The sequence below is a fragment of the Hyla sarda genome, chromosome 2 (assembly GCF_029499605.1).
Source record: "Hyla sarda isolate aHylSar1 chromosome 2, aHylSar1.hap1, whole genome shotgun sequence".
In the NCBI taxonomy this organism is placed as follows: Eukaryota; Metazoa; Chordata; class Amphibia; order Anura; family Hylidae; genus Hyla; species Hyla sarda.
The window spans coordinates 86,151,035-86,174,332 of record NC_079190.1 but is presented as its reverse complement, the minus strand read 5'-3'; the positions used below and the strand labels follow the sequence as shown (position 1 = coordinate 86,174,332).

The 23,298-nt window shown below is 44.8% G+C and overlaps 1 protein-coding gene across 1 annotated transcript in view; it reads right to left on the bottom strand.

The window, feature by feature from the left end:
* RBMS2 (RNA binding motif single stranded interacting protein 2) overlaps positions 1–22,125 on the bottom strand; it is a 167,939-nt gene extending 145,814 nt beyond the window's left edge. Inside the window, exon 1 of the mRNA XM_056562405.1 lies at positions 22,105–22,125. Within this exon, the coding sequence (XP_056418380.1) occupies positions 22,105–22,107 (3 nt within the window). The 5' untranslated portion in view covers positions 22,108–22,125. The remainder of the gene's footprint in view (positions 1–22,104) is intronic.
* Between the last annotated feature and the right edge of the window lie 1,173 nt (positions 22,126–23,298).

The window sequence follows — 23,298 nt, the reverse complement described above, 5'->3', positions numbered from 1 at the left end:
GGCGGCAAGGTTCGTAGTCAAGATGGATAGCAAGGGTTCAGGTAACACAGGCTTGGACAACACTAAACGCTTTCACTGGCACAAGGCAACAAGATCCGGCAAGGGAGTGCAGGGGAAGTGATCAGATATAGCCAGGGAGCAGGTGGAAGCCAATTAAGCTAATTGGGCCAGGCACCAATCATTGGTGCACTGGCCCTTTAAGTCTCAGAGAGCTGGCGCGCGCGCGCGCCCTAGAGAGCGGAGCCGCGCGCGCCAGCACATGACAGGAGGGGCCCGGGACGGGTAAGTGACCTGGGACGCGATTCGCGAGCGGGCGCGTCCCGCTGTGCGAATCGCATCCCCGACGGCCATGTCAGTGCAGCGCTCCCGGTCAGCGGGACTGACCGGGGCGCTGCAGGGAGAGAGACGCCGTGAGCGCTCCGGGGAGGAGCGGGGACCCGGAGCGCTAGGCGTAACACTCAGCATCATCAGTAAACCATATATTGCCTGAATGACACAGCCTGGAGTTGGCTGAAGCATGAAGAGACCATATAGTGTCTGAATGGCACAGCCAGGAGTTGGCAGCAGCATGAGTAGACACTAGGACTTCAAAATCCCTAAGATTAAAAGATGAATTCTGAAATTTAAACCGAAGATTTGGGGTAGCTAGTGCTACCATAACAAAAGTTTTATTTCCAGACCCAGGCCCATCAGCATCAGTAAACCATATATTGCCTGAATGACACAGCCTGGAGTTGGCTGAAGCATGAGGAGACCATATAGTGACTGAATGGCACAGCCAGGAGTTGGCAGTAGCATGAGTAGACACTAGGCCTTCACAATCCCTAAGATTAAAAAATGAATTCTGAAATTTAAACCAAAGATTTTGGGTAGCTAGTGCTACCATAACAAAAGTTTTATTCCCAGACCCAGGCCCAGCAGCATCAGTAAACCATATATTGCCTGAGTGACACAGCCTGGAGGTGGCTGACGCATGAGGAGACCATATAGTGTCTGAATGGCACAGCCTGGAGTTGGCTGAAGCATGAGGAGACCATTGAAATTAAGAATTTGAAATAGAAATTGAAGATTTTTAAATTGAAATTGAGGGTTTTGAAATTGAACTCTTAACTCCCAAGTTTTAGTGTCCCGAGCCCCGGCGTGTGGGTACAAAGGACCTAATCTAACAAGGAGTCACATGTCACATGGCAGCACAATGACAGAGCCTGGAGGAGGCATCAGTAGGAGGAGACCATATAGTGTCTGAATGGCACAGCCTGGAGTTGGCGGCAGATGAGGAGACAATAGGGCCTCACACTCTCTAAGAATAAAAGATGAATTTTGAAATTTCCATTGAAGATGTCTGGTACCTAGTCCTACCATAAACATGTATAGGTAATGTCCTAGGCCCAGCATCATCACTAAACCATGTAGTTGTTGAATGACACAGACTGGAGCTGGCTGAAGCATCAGTAAACCATATATTGGATGAATGGCACAGCCTAGAGGCGGCTGAAGCATGAGGAGACCATAAAGTGGCTGAATGACACAGCCTGGTGTTGGCTGAAGCATGAGAAGAGACCATATAGTGGCTGAATGAGACAGCTTGGAGGTGGCAGCAGCAGCATCAGGATTCCTGAAAGTGACCCGGTGACAGAGTGGTGCGGTGGGTAGCAATACCAGTACCGGTGACGAAGGTGGGTGAAAAAAGGTCTGATGCAGAGATATGTTTGTAACTGGGGAGCAGCGCCTTAAATCTGTTTGGAACTATTCATATTTGTGAAGTGTTGGTGTGGCACCATGGTCAATCTACTCTCATGCATTAGGCATTGGTGGTTTGAAATCCTGGCTGATCCATGCCTGTTGCGGTTCTAAAGGTGATAATCCTGTCTGCAGCTCCACTTATTGTGGACAATCCTGCATGCTACACCAATTGTGATTTTAGAATTAGAGTAAAACAAACATGCCCCTCCCCCGACCATGTGCTCTCTTTGTTGGAGTCAAAATGGCACCAACTATATGAAAACGGAAGCAGGAAGTTCAGGCTAAATTTATAGGTCCTAAATATGTTTGTAAAACACCCAGAAACACTGATTAAGTTTTGTACAACTATGAAATAATTGTACAAGGTATTTTGGCAGAAATGTCTTGTACCGGCAGTGTATACCACCAAATTAACTATCACTCGGTAACCAGCAAAGTTAATAACATTTAATAAAAACATTAATTAGCTAAACCAAATAAGACATACATACAAGCATTAATACAATAGTACATACTCTATGTTTAGCAAACTAGCAGGAATCTACGCAAGTGATACGTGAATATTTAGTGTAGAAATGATACAACCAATATACTTATCCATCCCAGGCTAAGGAGCAGGATGCTCCTCTCTCAACGAAATTCCCAAGCAAAAGAGGCCCAAAGGCTATGTGGTTTCCTGTGATATCCCCTAATGCCCCACCCCTTTGGCCTACTCTCCTCACATAACCTGGAAAAACAGGTTCTTTAGCCCCGCCCACTGTGGCTGTGGCTAAACCAAGCTAAAACCGTGGGGGCAGGGAAATGTATACTGCATGGAAACAATGGATGTAAAAACACATAATTTCAGTGTCCATAACATTCCACCTCTTGCTTTTACATCATAATTGACGAATGTTAGGTGATTCCCTAAATTCCATGTCTGCTAGTTTACCAAACATCCAACATGTATATCTCCATAAAACAAAGAAATACAAAGTAATTATATTCCCCCAGTTTCCCCATCCACCCAAATAATCCGGTGTTTGGTGTTCCATGGAGTTTTGATCGCTGTCAGTCTACATTGATGATGGTTAATGTCGCCCTCAGTGTTCACTATGTAGCTGCAGCAAGGATCTAGGGCTAGGAGATTGTTAGAGCTACAGCCCTTATTTGTAGCTTCTCTTCAGACAGTTTCTTTAAAGCATCCTCTGTGGTGTCTAAAAGCCTTTTCCAAAATGCTGGAGGGAATTCTTTGGTTCTGGGTTCTCCTGTCTCGCGATGTCATCCAAACCCAGTCTTGACGACTTGATCCTTGTCATCTTCCAACCACGGGATGCTGGGGAATAGGTAGCCTTCTTCACTCCATTAGAAGCATTGGTCATCTGGTCATCTCTTTGTGTTGAGCTTGGATTCTTCTGATAGGAGGTCGATGGGTTGATCGGGGTTACACTGCCACTAATCTGCTGAATGGAAAATAAACAGGTTTAGAGTCACTTTCCAACAATACAATTTTAGTATTTCCAGGCCCATCAGAGATTATCTTCTGCCTGTGCTGATCAGTGAACCTTGGAACAACCCAACACCAGACACAGTTGAACTCCACTCTGCATATCCACACTCACTTTCCCAGCATTATTCCGACCATTGCTAACTAATATTTGAGTGTGAGTGTTACCTCAGTCCCTCTAGGCATATTGCCTTCTAGTGGGAGGAATAGCTATTGCTAAACCTCCCCCACCTCTTGAAAAAAATAAATCAAAGTGGTTAGTTAGTTTCTTCCTAATTAGTTTTCCCCACAAATTTGGGGAGGCTCCTGTAAATGTCAACCCTAAACTAACAAATGAATTGTCATTTTTACAAGTAAGCCTATGGTATGGCCCTAGTGGGCAGAAAGAAAGTTTAGTCAGTATCTTACGTACCGCCATTTTTCCCCAAAAGACAAAACAAGTGAACACTATTTACATGCAAAAGGAAGGTGGCCCTTGTTCACTCTTTAGTCTCCCTTCCCCCGTTTGACCAACAGGGGGCATGGGATCCTCCACCTGTATATACGGTTTCTGTAAGAATATTGCTACCTGTGCACACAACTCCTTGAACACGTATTTTGTAATGTCATCTTTCATAGGATTAAACAGATGAGGTTTATATGGGAAGCTGAGAGATTTCTCTGGAAACTGTTGTTTGGAGGAAGAATGTAGATTTCCCTTCCCAGTCAGTCTGGATTTACCTGGTTCCCTCTGCTTCATGTTTCCAGTAGAATAACAACTTGTGGAGATATGGCCACTATGACCACATGTAGTACATTTAGCTGAAGAGTGTTTCGTTTTGTTACCATGTGCCTTACAATATCTAGCGATATGGCCTGAAACACCACATGCAAAACAAGACTTTACCCTTTTAGCCGTATTTACTATCTGGGTCTCATTTTTCATAGCTGATCTATACCGCTTCACTGCCAGAGACACACTTCTAACAACACTTAAACTTCTCCAATTTGCTTTGTATTTGCCCTTATTGTTATTCAATTTCTGTTTATTACACAATTGAGAACCAACACTGGGAACTTCTACAATCTCACTCTCTAGCGCCCCCTTATTTGCACTTGAAACACAGACCTTTTCAGAGGGCAAATCTGCTGTGAAATGTGGCTGTGAATTGTGGGAAGAGGCCACACCAGACACCATTTTGGGGAACTCGCTTTTACCAATCTCATTCCTCAACTCCTGGATTTCAGCATAAGACTGAGACAATTTTTCATCAGTATCTATACATTGGCTCTCCCATTCCAGTAACTCTGATTCCAACATGCAAATCTGCTTATCTTTATCACAAATCACCTGTGTTTTTGTCTGCAACTCTTTCTCAAGTTCCTCATTTCTCTGCACCTCACATTTTAGGGCATGTAACAGAGTCCAGCCCACTTCAGCCGCAGCTCGGCTCTCATTTTTTGGATAAACCCCTAAATCAAGCTTCAGAGCCATACCGCCTATCTCATCCCCATCTCTGGGTAAACCGGTGCACCATAGCGTACAAGCTCTTCTGCTACAACACTCCATTTTCCCATAGTGGTAGCCCAATGTGGTACAGCCCCAAATTTGGGCCTTCTATCCTCCATCAATGCACAAAACTTCTTCCTAAGGAAACTCATTCTGAACAACAGCAGATGGCAGGACAATCACACGTGTTTGCAGTAAGCCTTATTGTACCACTAACACATACAGGCTACACTGGGGGTATCTCGCACAAGTGTGTATGCCCTCTCACTAGTGAAGCACTGAAAATATATATTGTAGAGTTACAGCTCACACAACTAAGGGTACACTCACAATCTAACAACACATGTACAACAGGAGACTTTCAATATGCTTTACAGTCTGTGTCTAATGACTATCATGTATGCAATAAAACCATCCATTACCTAGAAAAGCAATGCTATTAATTACCAGTGACAAATCACTAAATAACTATCATGTATGCAATAAAAGTTACCCTTAAATAAGGAACACAAAGCAACAGTCTATGAGAATCCTGTATAACTAGTACAGTGCTACACGTGATAACCACATCTAAACAGATTAACCTATTGTAACATACAACAAAATCTGTAAGGGCTTCCTCCTGTCTAAAGCAATAATCCTTAGGTCACAGTTTAAGAATAAGTCTCTTGTAGACTCACTCAATTACACTGGGAACATATACTAATGTAATCAAAAAGATACACCAAATTAGAAAAGTAATTAAACTATTATTGTCAACTTGGTTATTAACTGCCAATACTCAATTTCCGGCAAAATCCTGCCAACTACGCCATTTGTTGCGGTTCTAAAGGTGATAATCCTGTCTGCAGCTCCACTTATTGTGGACAATCCTGCATGCTACACCAATTGTGATTTTAGAATTAGAGTAAAACAAACATGCCCCTCCCCCGACCATGTGCTCTCTTTGTTGGAGTCAAAATGGCACCAACTATATGAAAACGGAAGCAGGAAGTTCAGGCTAAATTTATAGGTCCTAAATATGTTTGTAAAACACCCAGAAACACTGATTAAGTTTTGTACAACTATGAAATAATTGTACAAGGTATTTTGGCAGAAATGTCTTGTACCGGCAGTGTATACCACCAAATTAACTATCACTCGGTAACCAGCAAAGTTAATAACATTTAATAAAAACATTAATTAGCTAAACCAAATAAGACATACATACAAGCATTAATACAATAGTACATACTCTATGTTTAGCAAACTAGCAGGAATCTACGCAAGTGATACGTGAATATTTAGTGTAGAAATGATACAACCAATATACTTATCCATCCCAGGCTAAGGAGCAGGATGCTCCTCTCTCAACGAAATTCCCAAGCAAAAGAGGCCCAAAGGCTATGTGGTTTCCTGTGATATCCCCTAATGCCCCACCCCTTTGGCCTACTCTCCTCACATAACCTGGAAAAACAGGTTCTTTAGCCCCGCCCACTGTGGCTGTGGCTAAACCAAGCTAAAACCGTGGGGGCAGGGAAATGTATACTGCATGGAAACAATGGATGTAAAAACACATAATTTCAGTGTCCATAACAATGCCTGATTCATCTTCACAAAGGTCAGGCTCTCCACATTTTTTGTGGACAGACGAGTTCTCCTTGGGGTGACTGTCACGATCACACCCTATCGGGCCAGCCAAGACATTAAAGAGAGTGTGATGTGCAAGGCTTAAAGCCACCAGACCTCTGGGTATCCACTATTAGTCCCAGCAAGTCACCAAATTAACCCTTAGATAAACGTGTTTCCACCAGAGCTGCCTTCAGAAAGGTGAGCTCATATATTTAGAGATCAAAGACCAGAGCTGATTAATTAAACATTTAATCTGATAAAAGGTATCACAGTGCTATGCATAAAAATAAACAAATGACATACAGTTACAAAAATATATAAAAGAGTTTGGCAAGACAAGTTCAGAAAACAAAAGATGAAGTTCTTAAAGCATGATGATATAGCAGTCCATGAGAGTGAGTTCCAGCTGTTCTTAGGATGGTCTTGTCAGCTTCTGGCACAGCCTTGAACATGAGGAGACAATAGGGCCTCACACTCTCTAAGAATAAAAGATGAATTTTGAAATTTCCATTGAAGATGTCTGGTACCTAGTCCTACCATAAACATGTATAGGTAATGTCCTAGGCCCAGCAGCATCACTAAACCATGTAGTTGTTGAATGACACGGACTGGAGCTGGCTGAAGCATCAGTAAACCATATATTGGATGAATTGCACAGCCTAGAGGTGGCTGAAGCATGAGGAGACCATATAGTGTCTGAATGAGACAGCTTGGAGGTGGCAGCAGCAGTATCAGGATTCCTGAAAGTGACCCGGTGACAGAGTGGTGCGGTGGGTAGCAATACCAGTACCCGGTGACGAAGGTGGGTGAAAAAAGGTCTGATGCAGAGGAATGTTTGTAACTGGGGAGCAGCGCCTTAAATCTGTTTGGAACTATTCATATTTGTGAAGTGTTGGTGTGGCACCATGGTCAATCTACTCTCATGCATTAGGCATTGGTGGTTGGAAATCCTGGCTGATCCATGCCTGATTCATCTTCACAAAGGTCAGTCTCTCCACATTTTTTGTGGACAGACGAGTTCTCCTTGGGGTGACTGTCACGATCACATCATATCGGGCCAGCCAAGACATTAGAGAGAGTGTGATGGTGCAAGGGTTAACCCCTTAAGGACCGTTTTTTTTTTTCGTTTTTGCATGTTCGTTTTTTGCTCCTTGCCTTTAAAAAATCATAACTCTTTGAATTTTGCACCTAAAAATCCATATGATTGCTTATTTTTTGCGCCACCAATTCTACTTTGTAATGACGTCTGTCATTTTGCCCAAAAATCTATGGTGAAAAGGAAAAAAAAATCATTGCGCGACAAAATTGAAAAAAAAAAAAAGTCGTTTTGTAACTTTTGGCGGCTTCCGTTTCTACATAGTAAATTTTTCCGTAAAAATGACACCTTATCTTTATTCTATAGGTCCACACGATTAAAATGATACCCTACTTATATAGGTTTGATTTTGTCGTACTTCTGGAAAATATCATAACTACATGCAGGAAAATTTATACGTTTAAAATTGTCATCTTCTGACCCCTATAACTTTTTTATTTTTCCATTTATGGGGCTGTAGGAGGGCTCATTTTTTGCACCGTGATCTGAAGTTTTTAACGGTACCATTGATAGGACTTATTGATCAAAATTATTCATTTTAAAATTATATAAAAAGTGACCTAAAATGCACTATTTTGGACTTTGTAATTTTTTTGCGCGCACGCCATTGACCGAGCGGTTTAATTAATTATATATTTTTTTAATTCGGACATTTCCGCACGCGGTGATACCATATATGTTTATTTTTATTTTTATTTACACTGTGTTTTTTTTATGGGAAAAGGGGGTGATTCAAACTTTTAATAGGGGAGGAGTTAAATGATCTTTATTCACTTTTTTTTTGCAGTGTTATAGCTCCCATAGGGACCTATAACACTGCACACACTGATCTTTTACATTGATCACTGGTTTCTCATAGGAAACCAGTGATCGATGATTCTGCCGCTTGACTGCTCATGCCTGGATCTCAGGCACTAAGCAGTCATTCGGTGATCGGACAGCGAGGAGGCAGGTAGGGACCCTCCGGCTGTCCTGCAAGCTGTTCGGGATGCCGCGATTTCGCCGCGGCTATCCCAAACAGCCCACTGAGCTAACCGGCAGTTTTTACTTTCACTTTTAGCCGCGTGGCTCAGCTCTGAGCACGCAGCTAAACGGTTATTAGCGCGCTGCGCCGCGATCGGCGCTGCGCGCTACTGGCGGCGGGTCCCGGCTTCACTATGACGCCGGGCCCGCCGTGATATGATGCGGGGTTACCGTGTTACCCCGCATTATATCACGGGAGCAGAACCAAGGACGTACTGGTACGTCCTTGGTCCTTAAGGAGTTAAAGCCGCCAGACCTCTGGGTATCCACTACTAGTCCCAGTCACCAAATTAACCCTTAGATAAACATGTTTCCACCAGAGCCGCCTTCAGAAAGGTGAGCTCATACATTTAGAGATCAAAGACCAGAGCTGATTAATTAAGCATTTAATCTGATAAAAGGTATCACAGTGCTATGCATTAAAATAAACAAATGACACACAGTTACAAAAATATATAAAAGAGTTTGGCAAGACAAGTTCAGAAAACAAAAGATGAAGTTCTTACAGCATGATGATATAGCAGTCCATGAGAGTGAGTTCCAGCTGTTCTTAGGATGGTCTTGTCAGCTTCTGGCACAGCCTTGAACAACCTGAGTCTAGCATTGTTAAATATTATATATCTGCCTTTTTGGAGGGACTCCATTCCCCCCTCCCCTCTGATCTCACCAGGGGGTCTTCTCTCTTCCTGGCCCCTTATCTCTTTGAGTATATGATGAGACCAGTGTGCATGACTTTAAAGGAGATACAAACAAACAGCCAGACCCCCCAATAAAATGCAATACACAGCAAACAAAGGATACACCGTCTGAATGACCCCTCACCCATGTCTTATAAAACACATGTATGTTTCCATAATCAGGCCTTGGGCCTGACACCTCCCCCTTAAGATGGAGACAGAGAGATCTTGCCTTTCCAGGCTGATTGATCTGTCTTCCTTAACCCCTTAAGGACCCGGGCTTTTTCCGTTTTTTCATTTTCAATTTTTCCTCCTTAACTTAAAAAAATCATAACTCTTAAAAATTTTCACCTAAAATTATATATAATGGCTTAATTTTTGCGTCACTAATTCTACTTTGTAATGACATTAGTCATTTTACCCAAAAATCTACGGTGAAACGGGAAAAAAAATCAATGTGCGACAAAATTGATGAAAAAACACTATTTTGTAAGTTTTGGGGGCTTCTATTTTAACGCAGTACATTTTTTGTCAAAAATGATACCTTATCTTTATTCTGTAGGTCCATACGGTTAAAATGATACCCTACTTGTATAGGTTTGAATTTGTATCACTTCCGAAAAAAATCATGAATACATGCAGGAAAATTTATACGTTTAAAATGGTCATCTTTTGACCCCTATAACTTTTTTATTTTTCTGTGTTCAGGGTGCTTTGAGGACTCATTTTTTGCGCCGTCATCTGAAGTTTTTATCAGTACCATTTTTGTTCTGATCAGACTTTTTGATCACTTTTTTATTCACTTTTTTGTGGTATAAAAAGTGATCAAAAATGCGCTATTTTGGACTTTGGAATTTTTTTGCGCGTGCGCCATTGAACGAGCGGTTTAAAAAGTGGTATATTTTTATAAATCGGACATTTCCGCACGCGGCGATACCACATATGTTTATTTTTATTATTATTTACATAATGTTTTTTTTATTTTTGGAAATGCCGGGTGATTCAAACTTTTATTAGGGGAAGGGATAATTGAAAGGGTTAATGATTTTTTTACACTTTTCTTATGCAATATTATAGCTCCTATAGGGGGCTATAACATTGCATGTACTGATCTTTTACACTGATTGATCCATCTCCATAGGAATGGATCAATCAGTGTTTTCGGCGATTGAATGCTCAAGCCTGGATCTCAGGCTTGAAGCATTCATTCGGCGATCGGACAGCACAGGAGAAGGTAAGAAGACCTCCTCCTGTGCTACAGCTGTTCGGGATGCCGCGATTATACCGCGGCGATCCCGAACAGCTCTCTGAGCTAGCCGGGCACTTTTACTTTCGTTTTTAGCCGCGCGGCTCAGCTTTGAGCGCGCGGCTAAAGGGTTAATAGCGCGCGGCACAGCGATCAGTGCCGCGCGCTATTAGAGGCGGGTCCCGGCTTCACTATGACGCCGGGCCCGCCGCGATATGATGCGGGGTCACCGTGTGACCCCGCGTTATATCGCAGGACCGGGACCCATGACGTATGCATACGTCATGGGTCCTTAAGAGGTTAAAGGGTACCTCTCATCAAATAAACTTTTGATATATTTTAGATTAATGAATGTTGAATAACTTTCCAATAGCATGTTAATGAAAAATAAGCTTCTTTCGATTGTATTTTTCCCGATCAGTCCTGTCAGCAAGCATTTCTGACTCATGCTGGAGTCCTAAACACTCAGAGCTGCCAGCCTGCTTTGTTCACAGCCAAAAAGGCTGTGAACAAAGCAGGCTGGCAGCTCTGAGTGTTCTCCTTTGTGAACAAAGCAGACTGGCAGCTCGTAGTGTTTAGGACTCCAGCATGAGTCTGAAATGCTTGCTGCCAGGACTGGTAGGGAGACCCCTAGTGGTCATTTCTTCAAAGAGGAAAATTAAATAGAAAGAAACATATTTTTTAATAACATGCAATTGTAAAGTTATTCTGCATACATTAATCTATACTATATCAAACGTTTTTTTGATGAGAGGTACCCTTTAACCGTCTATTTCTTTTCTTGACACCACAGGCCCTGCATTCCCAGGCAGAGATGGCACTGAAGGGGCCTAGTACCTGATTAAGCTGCTTCCTCCTTTCATCTGAGAGCTGTGGATTGATCTCCACATCCTGAAGGGATCCCTGGCTCTTAGCTTCCTCCACTAGATCAAGTAAGGGATCACTACCCAGCCATTCCTCTGGTGCACTACACTACATACACCGAGTACCACCTCCTCAGGGTCATAGTATGCCTTTAGCATATTAATGTGGTACGGTCTCTGCCTCTGACCTTTCTCATCAAGGGCTACTACATATGTGGTGGGTTCTAGGCACTGTAAAATGGTAAAGGGACCCTCCCAGGCAGCCTGCAACTTATTCTGCCTGATGGGGTTCAGAACCATTACCTTCTGTCCCACTTCATAGACCCGGTCCCTTGCATTGTGATCATACCAGTACTTCTGCCTGGACTGTGCTGCTATGAGGTTGTCCTGTACCAGCCCAGTCAATGTCTGCATCCTGTCCCTGAATCTCAGAACACACTCCACCACAGAAGTCTCAGGGGCAGGTAGCCCCCCTTCCCATTCTTCCCTAACTAAATCTCGGGGTCCCCACACTTTGTGACCATATAATAACTCAAAGGGCGAGAAACCAGTAGACTCTTGGGGTACCTCCTTGTAAGCAAATAACAGATGGGGTAAATACTTTTCCCAGTCTCTGCCCTCCGATTCTACAAATTTTTTTAGCATTTGTTTCAAGGTGCCATTGTTACCGGACACTCTGTCCAACCAATGCAGAGGGTTGTGATCAGTTATGACAGTAAAATCCCTGCCATACAGGTATGGCTGTAATTTTTGCAAAGCCCAGACCACAGCTAGACATTCCTTCTCTATAACCGCATAGACCACTCCCAAATGTCCTGCCAGGGTGGTCTCATGGGCTAACCTCAGCAGCTCTTTCCTGTACTGCCTAGGAACCACTAACGGCCTTTCTCCCTCCTGGGCCCCTAGCATGCCTTTGGAAAGGGACTCCCAGTACAAGATATCATTTTCCCAATATACCCGATGCCCCTATGTGTCAACATCTGTATGCTCAGCACGTTGTCTCAGCCCTTCAAGGGAAGGGTCACTGCGCAGAGCTTCCCGGAAATGCTCATTTCCCTCCCCCCATCTCGTGGTATCAGGGAGCACATTTCCCCCAGGTGAACTAGCATCTCCACCTTCCTCTGCTGGGGCTTGCAAGTCACACAGCTTGCCCCTTTTATCACAATCCTCCCTTCCTGTTAAAGCTGCAGCCCTGGCATGCTGCTGATGCGTTACCACTGCCACCATTGGTATGCCTCCCTAGGGTTTACCTTCCTCCCCCTCAGTTCCAGACATAACAATACAGGCATCATACACAGGGCTATTGTAACATCGGCGGGTGTCCCCCTGACCCAAAGTTGCTCCTGTTGCTTTTGGTGCTGATGGCAATAATTTTCCAGCTGACTTGGTGCTTAGTGGTTGTGTGGCTCCCCTCCACGTACTTGCTCCAGCTTGTGCAGATCCACGCTTTGCTGCTGGCGCCCGGTTATTGGCAAAGTCATCTACTAGTTCTGCTGCTTCCATGGCTGTCTTGGGCTTGCGGTCCAAAATCCACTCTCTGGCTTCAAAGCTCCATGTTTGGAGAAACTGATCAAGGACCATCAAGTCCTCCAGGACCTCATAGATAGTGACTTGTAGGCCCCCAGTCCATTGCCTGAATGCAATCCTTAGCTGACCTGCATGTTCAGTGCAGCTTTCTGTGGCACTTTGTTGCAAAGTCCGAAACTTTTTCCGATAAGCCTCTGGAGTCAGATTAAAACTTTTTAGCAGGGCAGATTTTATTACCTCATAGTCCTGGTCACTCTCAGAGGGAAGCGAAGCAAACACATCCAGAGCTTTCCCTCGCAGCCATGGGGTAAGATATCGTCTCCACTGTTCCTTAGGTAGATGGAACTGCCGGTAAACCTTTTCAAATCCCCTCAGGAACACATCCAGATCACCATCTTTCTCCAACATGGGGAAATGTTCCAAGCGAGGTTTGTGGTCTCCTTGATCCTGCACATCACTGCGTGCAGATAAAGTATCCCCTCTAGGCCTCAGAACCTCCAGTACATGCCTCCGCTGGGCCTCTCTGCCGCCTCTCTCTCTGCGGCTCGTGCCTGAGCCTTCCTCTCTGCAGTTCGGTACTGGAGAAGCAGTTGGAGTTTCATATTGGCATCCACATTCCCAAGGTGTTGTAAGGCAGTCCGCATATAAGAGTCCAAGGCCTCATGTGGAGTACTGTCCTGATGGGGAGTAATGTTGTATTCCCCAGGAGATATCAGTCCTTGGATGGCAGTTCCAGCTGTAGGACTTTGTCTCATGTCACTCAGCTCTTCTGCACGGGCATCATACTCCACACGCTCAGCAATAAGTTGTTCCTTGTTCTTTCCTGCAGTAGGGATGTCCTTTTCTTGGCACATTAGCTCCAGTGCAGGCTTGGACTGCTTGCGATATGCCTCCATATTTCCGAGATGAGACAGAGGAGGTAAAACAGGAGATGGGGAGGACAGAACTGTCTTGCACTCTTTTTGTATATCTTTTAAACCAGCACTGAGCTCTGTCTTTGGAATTTACACACAAGAATATGTATGCAATTTCTTTTTAGTGCTAAGATTTCCTTACAGGTAAAATCCAGCAAGCACTAAAAATCTCTAAATATATCCCGCCGCTGCCACCAGTTGTCACGATCACACCCTATCGGTCCAGCCAAGACATTAGAGAGAGTGTGATGGTGCAAGGGTTAAAGCCGCCAGACCTCTGGGTATCCACTACTAGTCCCAGCAAGTCACCAAATTAACCCTTAGATAAACGTGTTTCCACCAGAGCTGCCTTCAGAAAGGTGAGCTCATATATTTAGAGATCAAAGACCAGAGCTGATTAATTAAACATTTAATCTGATAAAAGGTATCACAGTGCTATGCATAAAAATAAACAAATGACATACAGTTACAAAAATATATAAAAGAGTTTGGCAAGACAAGTTCAGAAAACAAAAAATGTTTTTACAGCATGATGATATAGCAGTCCATGAGAGTGAGTTCCAGCTGTTCTTAGGATGGTCTTGTCAGCTTCTGGCAAAGCCTTGAATAACCTGAGTCTAGCATTGTTAAATATTATATATCTGCCTTTTTGGAGGGAGACTCCGTTCCCCCCTCCCCTCTGAGCCCACCAGGGGGTCTTCTCTCTTCCTGGCCCCTTATCTCTTTGATTATATGATGAGACCAGAGTGCATGACTTCAAAGGAGATACAAACAAACAGCCAGACCCCCTCAATAAAATGCAATACACAGCAAACAAAGGATATACCGTCTGAATGACCCCTCACCCATGTCTTATAAAACACATGTATGTTTCCATAATCAGGCCTTGGGCCTGACAGTGACTATGGCCCCCGCTGCACTAAACACCCGCTCTGATGGCACACTTCTGGCGGGGCAGGACAGCTTTTCCAGGGAAAACTCTGCTAGTTGCAGCCACAAATCAAGTTTGGCTGCCCAGAAGTCCAGCGGATCTTCAAGGTGTGTTGGCATGGGCATGTCAAGGTATGCCACCACCTGCTGGTTCAGGTCCTGCTCCAGGTCTACCTGCTCCTGATGAGTTTCTTCACTATGCAGGTGAAGAAAGCTACTCATCAGCGACTGTAGACTCAGCCTGCTGCTGATGGAGCTGGTACTGCTCCTGCCCCCCTAGTCCTGGGGATGAAGGACATCCCAAAATGTGCGTTGGGGTGGCGTCGCTCCAGCGACATCACAATTGTACATCACAATTTTGGTATGTATGTATGTATCTTTCATGTGAGCTTGTCTTTACCACTTATAGGAGGAATCCATGGTCCCTATGGTTTACATAGCATATATACATGTGGATACTTACCTATTATATGCTGACTTCATATTGATGTGGGTCTGTTCTGGAGCAACGCCTATTTATTCTCCACTTTTTTGTGCTTCCCTTAATATAAATTTTGTGCTTCCCTTAATATAAATTCCATATTTTTATAAGATTTTTAATGTATATCAATAAAATTATATATATTTTTTTGGATATAAGCAGGTGAGCATGCATTGTGATATTTGTGCAAGTGACTCAGAGGGACTCCCTGCCTCCATCTCCACTGCATACTGCCACGGTGTGTCTGGGTCCTCTGTCTCACTTTCCTTATAACCCTCTGGCTTCTCTGGCTGCTCCGGCTCCTCCTCTCCTGTCAGATTACTAGAAAAAATGCCCATTTGGCAAAACCTAAACTGTGCTCCACTGTGCCCCACCCCGTCCTCCTCCTCCAGTTCAGCCCCCACAGGCCGTGAGATGTAGGCGCTACGTCTCCAGTGCCCTGACCAGCCATCGTTTCCAACACGTGTTGTAAGAAATGAAGCAGTGGAATGACGTTGTTCATCCCGTAATCCTGGCGACTTACTAATAATGTGGCTTCCTCAAAGGGCCTGAGCAAACAGCAGGTGTCATGAATGAGCTGCCACTGGTTCACATTGAAGTTACACAGGGGAGTACCCCTATCCACTTGGATCATCAAGAAATCGGTAATGGCTTTTCTCTGTTTGTACAGTCGGTCCAACACATGGAGGGTGGAATTCCAACGTGTGGCAACGTCACAAATCAGACTATGTTGTGGGATACCGTTCTGACGCTGCAACTCAAGGAGGGTGTGCTTTGTGGTGTATGAGTGGCTGAAGTGCATGCAAAGTTTCCTTCACATTGTTAGGATGTCTTGCAAATGAGGGGAACACTTCAGGAACTGCTTCACAACCAGATTGAACACGTGTGCCATGCATGGCGCATGGCTCAGCCTTCCTTGTCGCAGCGCATGTAAGATGTTCTTCCCGTTGTCAGTCACCATGGTTCCCATTTCCAGTTTTCGTGGAGTAAGCCATGCTCCAATTTCTTTACGAATTACTTTTAGCAGTTCCCCCCCTGTGTGACTCTTTTCGCCAAGGCAAACCATATGAAGAACAGCGTGTCACTGCCATGCCCTGCACACATAGTATGCTGAAGGGCCACTGAGACTTGTCTGGGCAGTGGAGGCTGAGGACAGGGTGGAGGATGAGGAGGCGGAGTCGCACACTGTCAAAGGACCAACGGGCTGAGAGCGTGGAGGAGGAAGCGGCGTGATCTGTCCAAATTGGGGTTGTGGCTGTGCAGGAACCACATTCACCCAGTGAGCCGTAAAGGACATGTATTGTCCCTGACCGTAGTTACAGCTACAGACATCGGCGCTGCCGTGCACTTTGGTACACACCTACAGGCTCAAGGACTGGCTCACCTTCTCTTCCACAAAATTGTGCAGGGCTGGTACTGCCTTCTTCTCAAAGAAATGACAGCTTGGCACTCTCCACCTCGGCTCAGCACAAGCCATCAGTTCTCTGAAAGGTGCAAAGTCCACCACTTGAAAAGGGAGGGACTGCAGCACCAGCAAGTTAGACAGGAGCACATTCAGCTTGTGCACCGTTGGATGAATGGGCGCATACTGTTGTCTCTTGAACATGGCTTCGCCGATGGATTGTTGGCGGAATGGCTGACTAAAAGTAGGGGGAGCAGGAACATCTGGAGTGACAGAAGGAGGGTATGACACACAGCTCCCTTCGGCTGAGGTGGTGGAGCCTTGGCTGGCTGAAAGAGGGAGCGGCGTGCCACTGGGTGATGCAGCAGTCTGGACTACTACATCGGAGCCATGGTTCTCCCAGGCCGCTTTATGGTGGTGAAGCATATGTTGATGCAGGTCCATGGTGCCAACATTGGGACCCTGGCCATGCTTCACCTTCAGCCGACATATCTTGCATGTGGCTATGTGAACCTCCTCCGGATGCTTGATGAAAAACTGCCACACTGCCGAGTAGCTGATTTTCACACCAACAGTCCGCACTAATTGACTGCTACTGCTACCGTCTCCAAGAACCCCTGTTCCACTACCTCCTGGGAAGATAGGCTGCTGCGAAGCAGGTGGTCTCCCCATGGCAAGTTTGGCTCCAGAATTTCCACTTCTGCCACCACGCTGACTGCCAACCATGCTACCGCCTTGCTGGCTCAGCTGCTGCCTCATGGGCGACCTGCAACTCTCTTCTCCTGATGATGATGAAGCCACTTTTGCACCTGGCTCCCAATTGCGATCGGCTTCATCATCATCACCAAGTGTCTGCACGTCACTGATGTCCTCCTCAGGTTCCTCAACAGTGTCTGCTTCAGGACCCTCAACCCTGGCAACACCGCCTCCAACGTCACTCTCCTCATCACAACTTGGCCGCCTAGCGGAGGAAACGGCGGATGTCTCCTCCACATATTGGCTGGACGGTAGCTGCTGAGTGTCCTCTATTAGATTGTCCTCAGTGAATAGTGGAGCTGAACCCACAGCATAAGATACTTCTGTAGGGGAGGGAACAGCATAGGACAGAGGCAATGGGAGTACAGGTACTGCTCCCGGGCCATGCCAACTGAGGATTGTGTCTGAGGAACCCAGCGACTGTTGACTGGGGTGTCAGAGGTCACTTGTGAGGAAGTGGATGACCGTGTTAACCAATCGACAACGGCAGATGGGTTGCTGGTCGAGACACGACCGCTAGCTGATCGCTGCGACTCCTATTGCCCCTCGCCCCTAGTCTGCTGCTGCCACCTCTGTCTGAAGGATTTAGGCCTTTGCCACTCCTCTGTGCATGTCCTGGCACTTCTCTGCCTGACATACTTAGTGTATATATGAGGGGAGTACAATATGCTTCACTACGCTTAAAACAGTATTTGTCTAGAACACCAGCTGGTGAGTAGTTTTGGCTGGACTTTCACAGTATGTAGGCCCTTGACAGATTAACAGGTAAAAAATAGTACACTACATAGATGTAAGGCAAAACTGAACCTCAGTATTAGAGCTCTACCCTTTGACCTGTCAAAAGTTTTGATCAGTGTCTCAGTCCTAAGACCCTCCAAAGGCTAGATATACCTAGCTGAAGCATGCAGTATTGTGGCCCCGGCTGGCTGCACTCTCTGTCCAGTTGCAGGCAAAAGGCTCCTTTGTAATTCTATTAAGTCTGTTTCCAGCATATGGATAGAGATCACAGGCAGCTGGGGAGTGAATTCGGCTACCACACTTCAGCCAGCTATATCTACTGATAAGAGAAGGTCTCAGGACAGAGACCCAAAATGATAAAAAAAAAAGTTCTGTTAAATGACAAATAGCTTCTGCTGTTCTTGGACCTGATGCTGACAGTAAAAGAACAGACTAGCTTGGTGTCAACCACTTTGGCCAGAGGAGTGGAGAGGGGCTAATGCAGAAACAGAGGCAATGGAGTCGCTTCTTTTTCAGGCTGCAAGGAGGGAACCGGATTTCTGAGAAAAGAGACGGCAATGCTGCAGGACGAGAGACATCAACCTAACCAATTGGTTGTATATCAAAGAGAAAACTCCTTACTCACAGCCACCTACCACAGCGTGTAAGAAACATTTTCTAATTGTCTTTTCTGCATTGGTTGCACACAGGTGCGTTAATGACAGATAACGGCAATCCCGTACGTTCAGAAACATAAACAAAATACCATACACAAAAAATGCTGATTTTTGTTCATATCATTTGTCAGAACATTTTTTGTAAAAAAAAAAAATCAAAAAGTTCTGTAAAATTAGAACTGATAAAAACTACAGATCATAAGGCAAAAAATGAACCGTTATACAGCCCATTAAACAGAAAGATAAAGTTAGGCTAGGTTTCCACTTGTTTTTTTTTTCTTGCAGTTTTTGGAAAACTGCCACTGCAGTTTTTGAGCCAAAGCCAGAAGTGTATTCAAAAGGAATAGGACATATAAAGGAAGGATTTATACTTCTCCTCCGTTATGGACTTTGGCTCAAAAACTGCAGTGGCAGTTTTCCAAAAACTGCCAGAAAAAAAAACAAGTGGAAACCTAGCCTTATAGGGGTCAGAATAGGACAAATTATTTTGTCAAAAAGGTTTACTGTTATTAAAAGCAGTATAATAATAGACAAGCATGTAAATATGGGTATTGTTATAATCCTATTAAACCACAGGATAAAGTTTACATGTCATTTTTACAGAAAAGTGCACAAAGTGAAAATGAAAACCCCCAAAATTTGCAGTATTTTTTATTTTCATTTTCCCCTTAAAAATATATTTTTAGCTTTGCGGTACATTTTATGATAAAATAAAAGGTATCACTGCAAAGTACATTGACCTGCAAAACAAACCCTCATATGGCTCTGTGGATGGATAAAGTAAAAGAATTATGTCTCTTAAATCGGCAAGGACAAAATAAAAATGCAAAAATGAAAGTATGCTGTGTGCTTAAAGGGGTACTCCTGCGCTTAGACATCTTATCCCCTATCCAAATGAGGGGATAAGATGCCTGATCGCGGGGGTCCCGCAGCTGGGGACCCCCGTGATCTTACACGCAGCACCCCAGTTAAAATCAGTCCCCGGAGCATGTTCGCTCCGGGTCTGATTACCACGGGGTCGGCGGCGTGTGACGTCACTACTCCGCCCCCATGTGACGTCACGCTCCGCCCCTCAATGCAAGAATACATAGGGGATAATTGTATTATAAGTGATAGCCAGCATGGGTTTACTAAGGATAGAAGTTGTCAAACCAATCTAATTTGCTTTTATGAAGAGGTGAGTAGAAGCCTTGACAGAGGAATGGCTGTGGATATAGTGTTTCTGGATTTTGCTAAAGCGTTTGATACTGTCCCTCATAGACGTCTGACAGGTAAGTTAAGGTCTTTGGGCTTGGAAACTTTAGTTTGTAACTGGATTGAACACTGGCTCATGGATCGTACCCAGAGAGTGGTGGTCAATGATTCGTACTCTGATTGGTCCCCGGTTATTAGTGGTGTACCCCAAGGTTCAGTACTGGGACCGCTGTTGTTTAATTTATTTATCAATGATATAGAGGATGGTATTAACAGCTCTGTTTCTATCTTTGCAGATGACACCAAGCTTTGTAGCACAGTACAGTCTATAGAGGATGTGCATAAGTTACAAGATGACTTGGATAGACTAAGTGTCTGGACATCCACTTGGCAAATGAGGTTCAATGTGGATAAATGTAAAGTTATGCATCTGGGTACTAATAACCTGCATGCATCGTATGTCTTAGGGGGGATTAAACTGGCAGAGTCACTGGTAGAGAAGGATCTGGGTGTACTTGTAGATCACAGACTTCAGAATAGCATGCAATGTCAGGCTGCTGCTTCCAAAGCCGGCAGGATATTGTCATGTATCAAAAGAGGCATGGACTCAAGGGACAGGGACATAATACTCCCCCTTTATAAAGCATTGGTACGGCCTCACCTGGAATATGCTGTTCAGTTTTGGGCACCAGTCCATAAAAGGGACACTGTGGAGCTGAAAAGGGTGCAGAGACGCGCGACTAAACTAATATGGGGCATGGAACATCTTAGCTATGAGGAGCGATTAAAGGAGTTACAATTGTTTAGTCTTGAGAAGAGACGTTTAAGGGGGGATATGATAAACGTATATAAATATATTAATGGCCCATACAAAACATATGGAGAAAAACAGTTCCAGGTTAAGCCCCCTCAAAGGACAAGGAGGCACTCCCTCCGTTTGAAGAAGAAAGGGTTTAGTCTCAAGTGGCGACACGCCTTCTTTACCATAAGAACTGTGAATTTATGGAACAGTCTACCTCAGGAACTAGTCACAGCAGGAACGATTAATAAATTTAAAACAGGGTTAGATACATTCCTTGAACAAAATAACAGTAATGCTTATGCAGTAATATAAAATCCCATCCCTTCCCCCAATATCCCACCACACCCCTACCCTTCAATTCCCTGGTTGAACTTGATGGACGTATGTCTTTTTTCGACCGTACTAACTATGTAATATGGGAGGGGGCATGACAGCTGTAGGCGCCGGAGTACCCCTTTAAAGAGTTTAAACCCTCCTTGAATTGTAAGGTGTTAAGTAGTAGTACAATGTACTTATTCATCTACTGTATGCAAACTTTGATCAGTGTCATCAGGGGCTATCTATTGGGGGTGCAGAGGTAGCAGTCCCACCAGGGCCATGGTGCCTAAGGGAACCCCAAGGCACATCTGGCCGTTAAGAGACCGGTAATGAAAATGGCACATGAGGCCCTACTGAGTTACAGTAAGTAGTGATAATGTATATGCATAGAGAAAAACTGCAATCTTGTGATCCCATTCTTAAAAAGTCATCTTATATCTTCCTATTTCTAGCAAACCAGGAGTAAAAATGAGAATCATTTTGGGAACAGACATTGTACAAACTGGATGAAATCCTGACAGCCCATTGGAAAGATCAGATCTGGCACAATAATGTTAATTTAATGTGCTGGAAATATTTTACCCCATCAATAGCTTTTGGCTAGAAAACTCCATTAACAGAATAGTCCATTGTAATGTACATCAGTTCAGCTACCACTTTCAATATTAGGGTAGAGTCGCACGGAATGGATCCACAGAATATTTGCCGCTGTGGATCAGCTGATGACGGACCCTACCGTGTTCCTCCAGCTATGCCTGCTCGTAGTGGCAATCCACCGATAAGAGCAGACGCAGTGTACTCGCACACATCGCGGCTGCTCTTAGCCTAGCTCAGGAAGCAGGGAGAGCAGCCACGATGTCTGCGAATACACTGTGCATGCGTACAATGATTAGCAGATCGCTGTGTGTCTACTCGTAGCTGCGGATTGACCCTACTCTCACACAGGCAACAATCCACTCTAGCAACCAGGATCAAACCACATCTTAATTTAACCCCTTAGATGCTGTGGTCAATGCTAACTTTAGCGTCTTAGTGGCTAGCAGGGCCATTTGAAGGAATTTGGGGGCCCCAAGCAAAATAGACATGGAGGCCCCCCTCCCCTATACAGGACCATATAGAGGTACATACCAGCTGTACACAGGATATATTTACCATATAAGTGATTACAGCTACATGAAGGAACTCACAGGTCACGTCTTTTCTGATCAGCGTCGTCCTCTTTCCTTTTCTTCCCCGTCCGACTCAGACTGCCATGATGTCTTTTTCCAGCCAAAACTTCATCTCTCTTCATCTGCAGAACAAACATCTTAGACGCTGCATTTTTCCAGTGCTCTCCTTAACACTACACAATCTCCTCATCTATAGAGCTGTAATAATGCCCCCCTTGGTGTCCTGCCCAGTAAAAGAGCAGGTTGTTAGATATGTAGGTAGGTCGCCTTTCCCCAACCATGGTGCCTTCAGCTGTTGCAAAACTACAGCGCCCAGACGACCACTGGATTTCCGGGCATGCTGGGAGTCATAGTTTTGCATTTTGGTTGGTTGGGAAACAATGATGTAGGTAGTTAAGTAGCCAGGTACATAGCTAATAGGGCTGCACAATATGGGGAAACTGTGCGATTGCGATTATGGACCTAAATATTGCAATTTCGACATTATAAACAAATAGTTAAATCCTCCCATTTCATGTCCAATCTCCCCCCATTTTACATCTATTCCCCCATTGTATATCCATTTCACATCTTCCCCGTTTCATTTCTATCCCCCCCTAATCACATTTTCCTCATTTCATTTCTATCCCCCCTAGACACATTCTCCCCCATGTCACATCCCCCCTCCCCCACTGTCACATTCTCCCCTTCCCATCCCTACCCCCTGATTAACCCCCTCCCCCCAGTAGGCACATAGTACCCCCAGATTAACCCCCTCCCCCCAAGTAGGAAGGTAGTACCCCCAGATTAACCCCCTCCCCCCAGTAGGCAGGTAGTACGGTACTACCTGCCTACTGGGGGGAGGGGGTTAAACTACTAGTACCCCTATATTAGACCCCCCCAGCTGGTACCTCTGCTGCTGCGTAACATGCAGTAATGATGTTCACGCACCACGCACGTCACGCTCTTAGAATACCTAGGGCCGGCATCAGGATTTAGTAGCACCGGTCCTTGAATTCTGGGAGTGTGACGTGAGCATTGTGAACTTCAATACGAGGCCGACACATCACGCGTGTAGCTGTACGGCACTGGGGGCTGGTACATCCTGAGTTCCTGGCAACTACAGCCTAGTCTACAGGTGAGCCGGGGCGGGCACAAAAATAGGAGCCAGAGGCCGAGTGGCTTTAGTCTCTGCCTC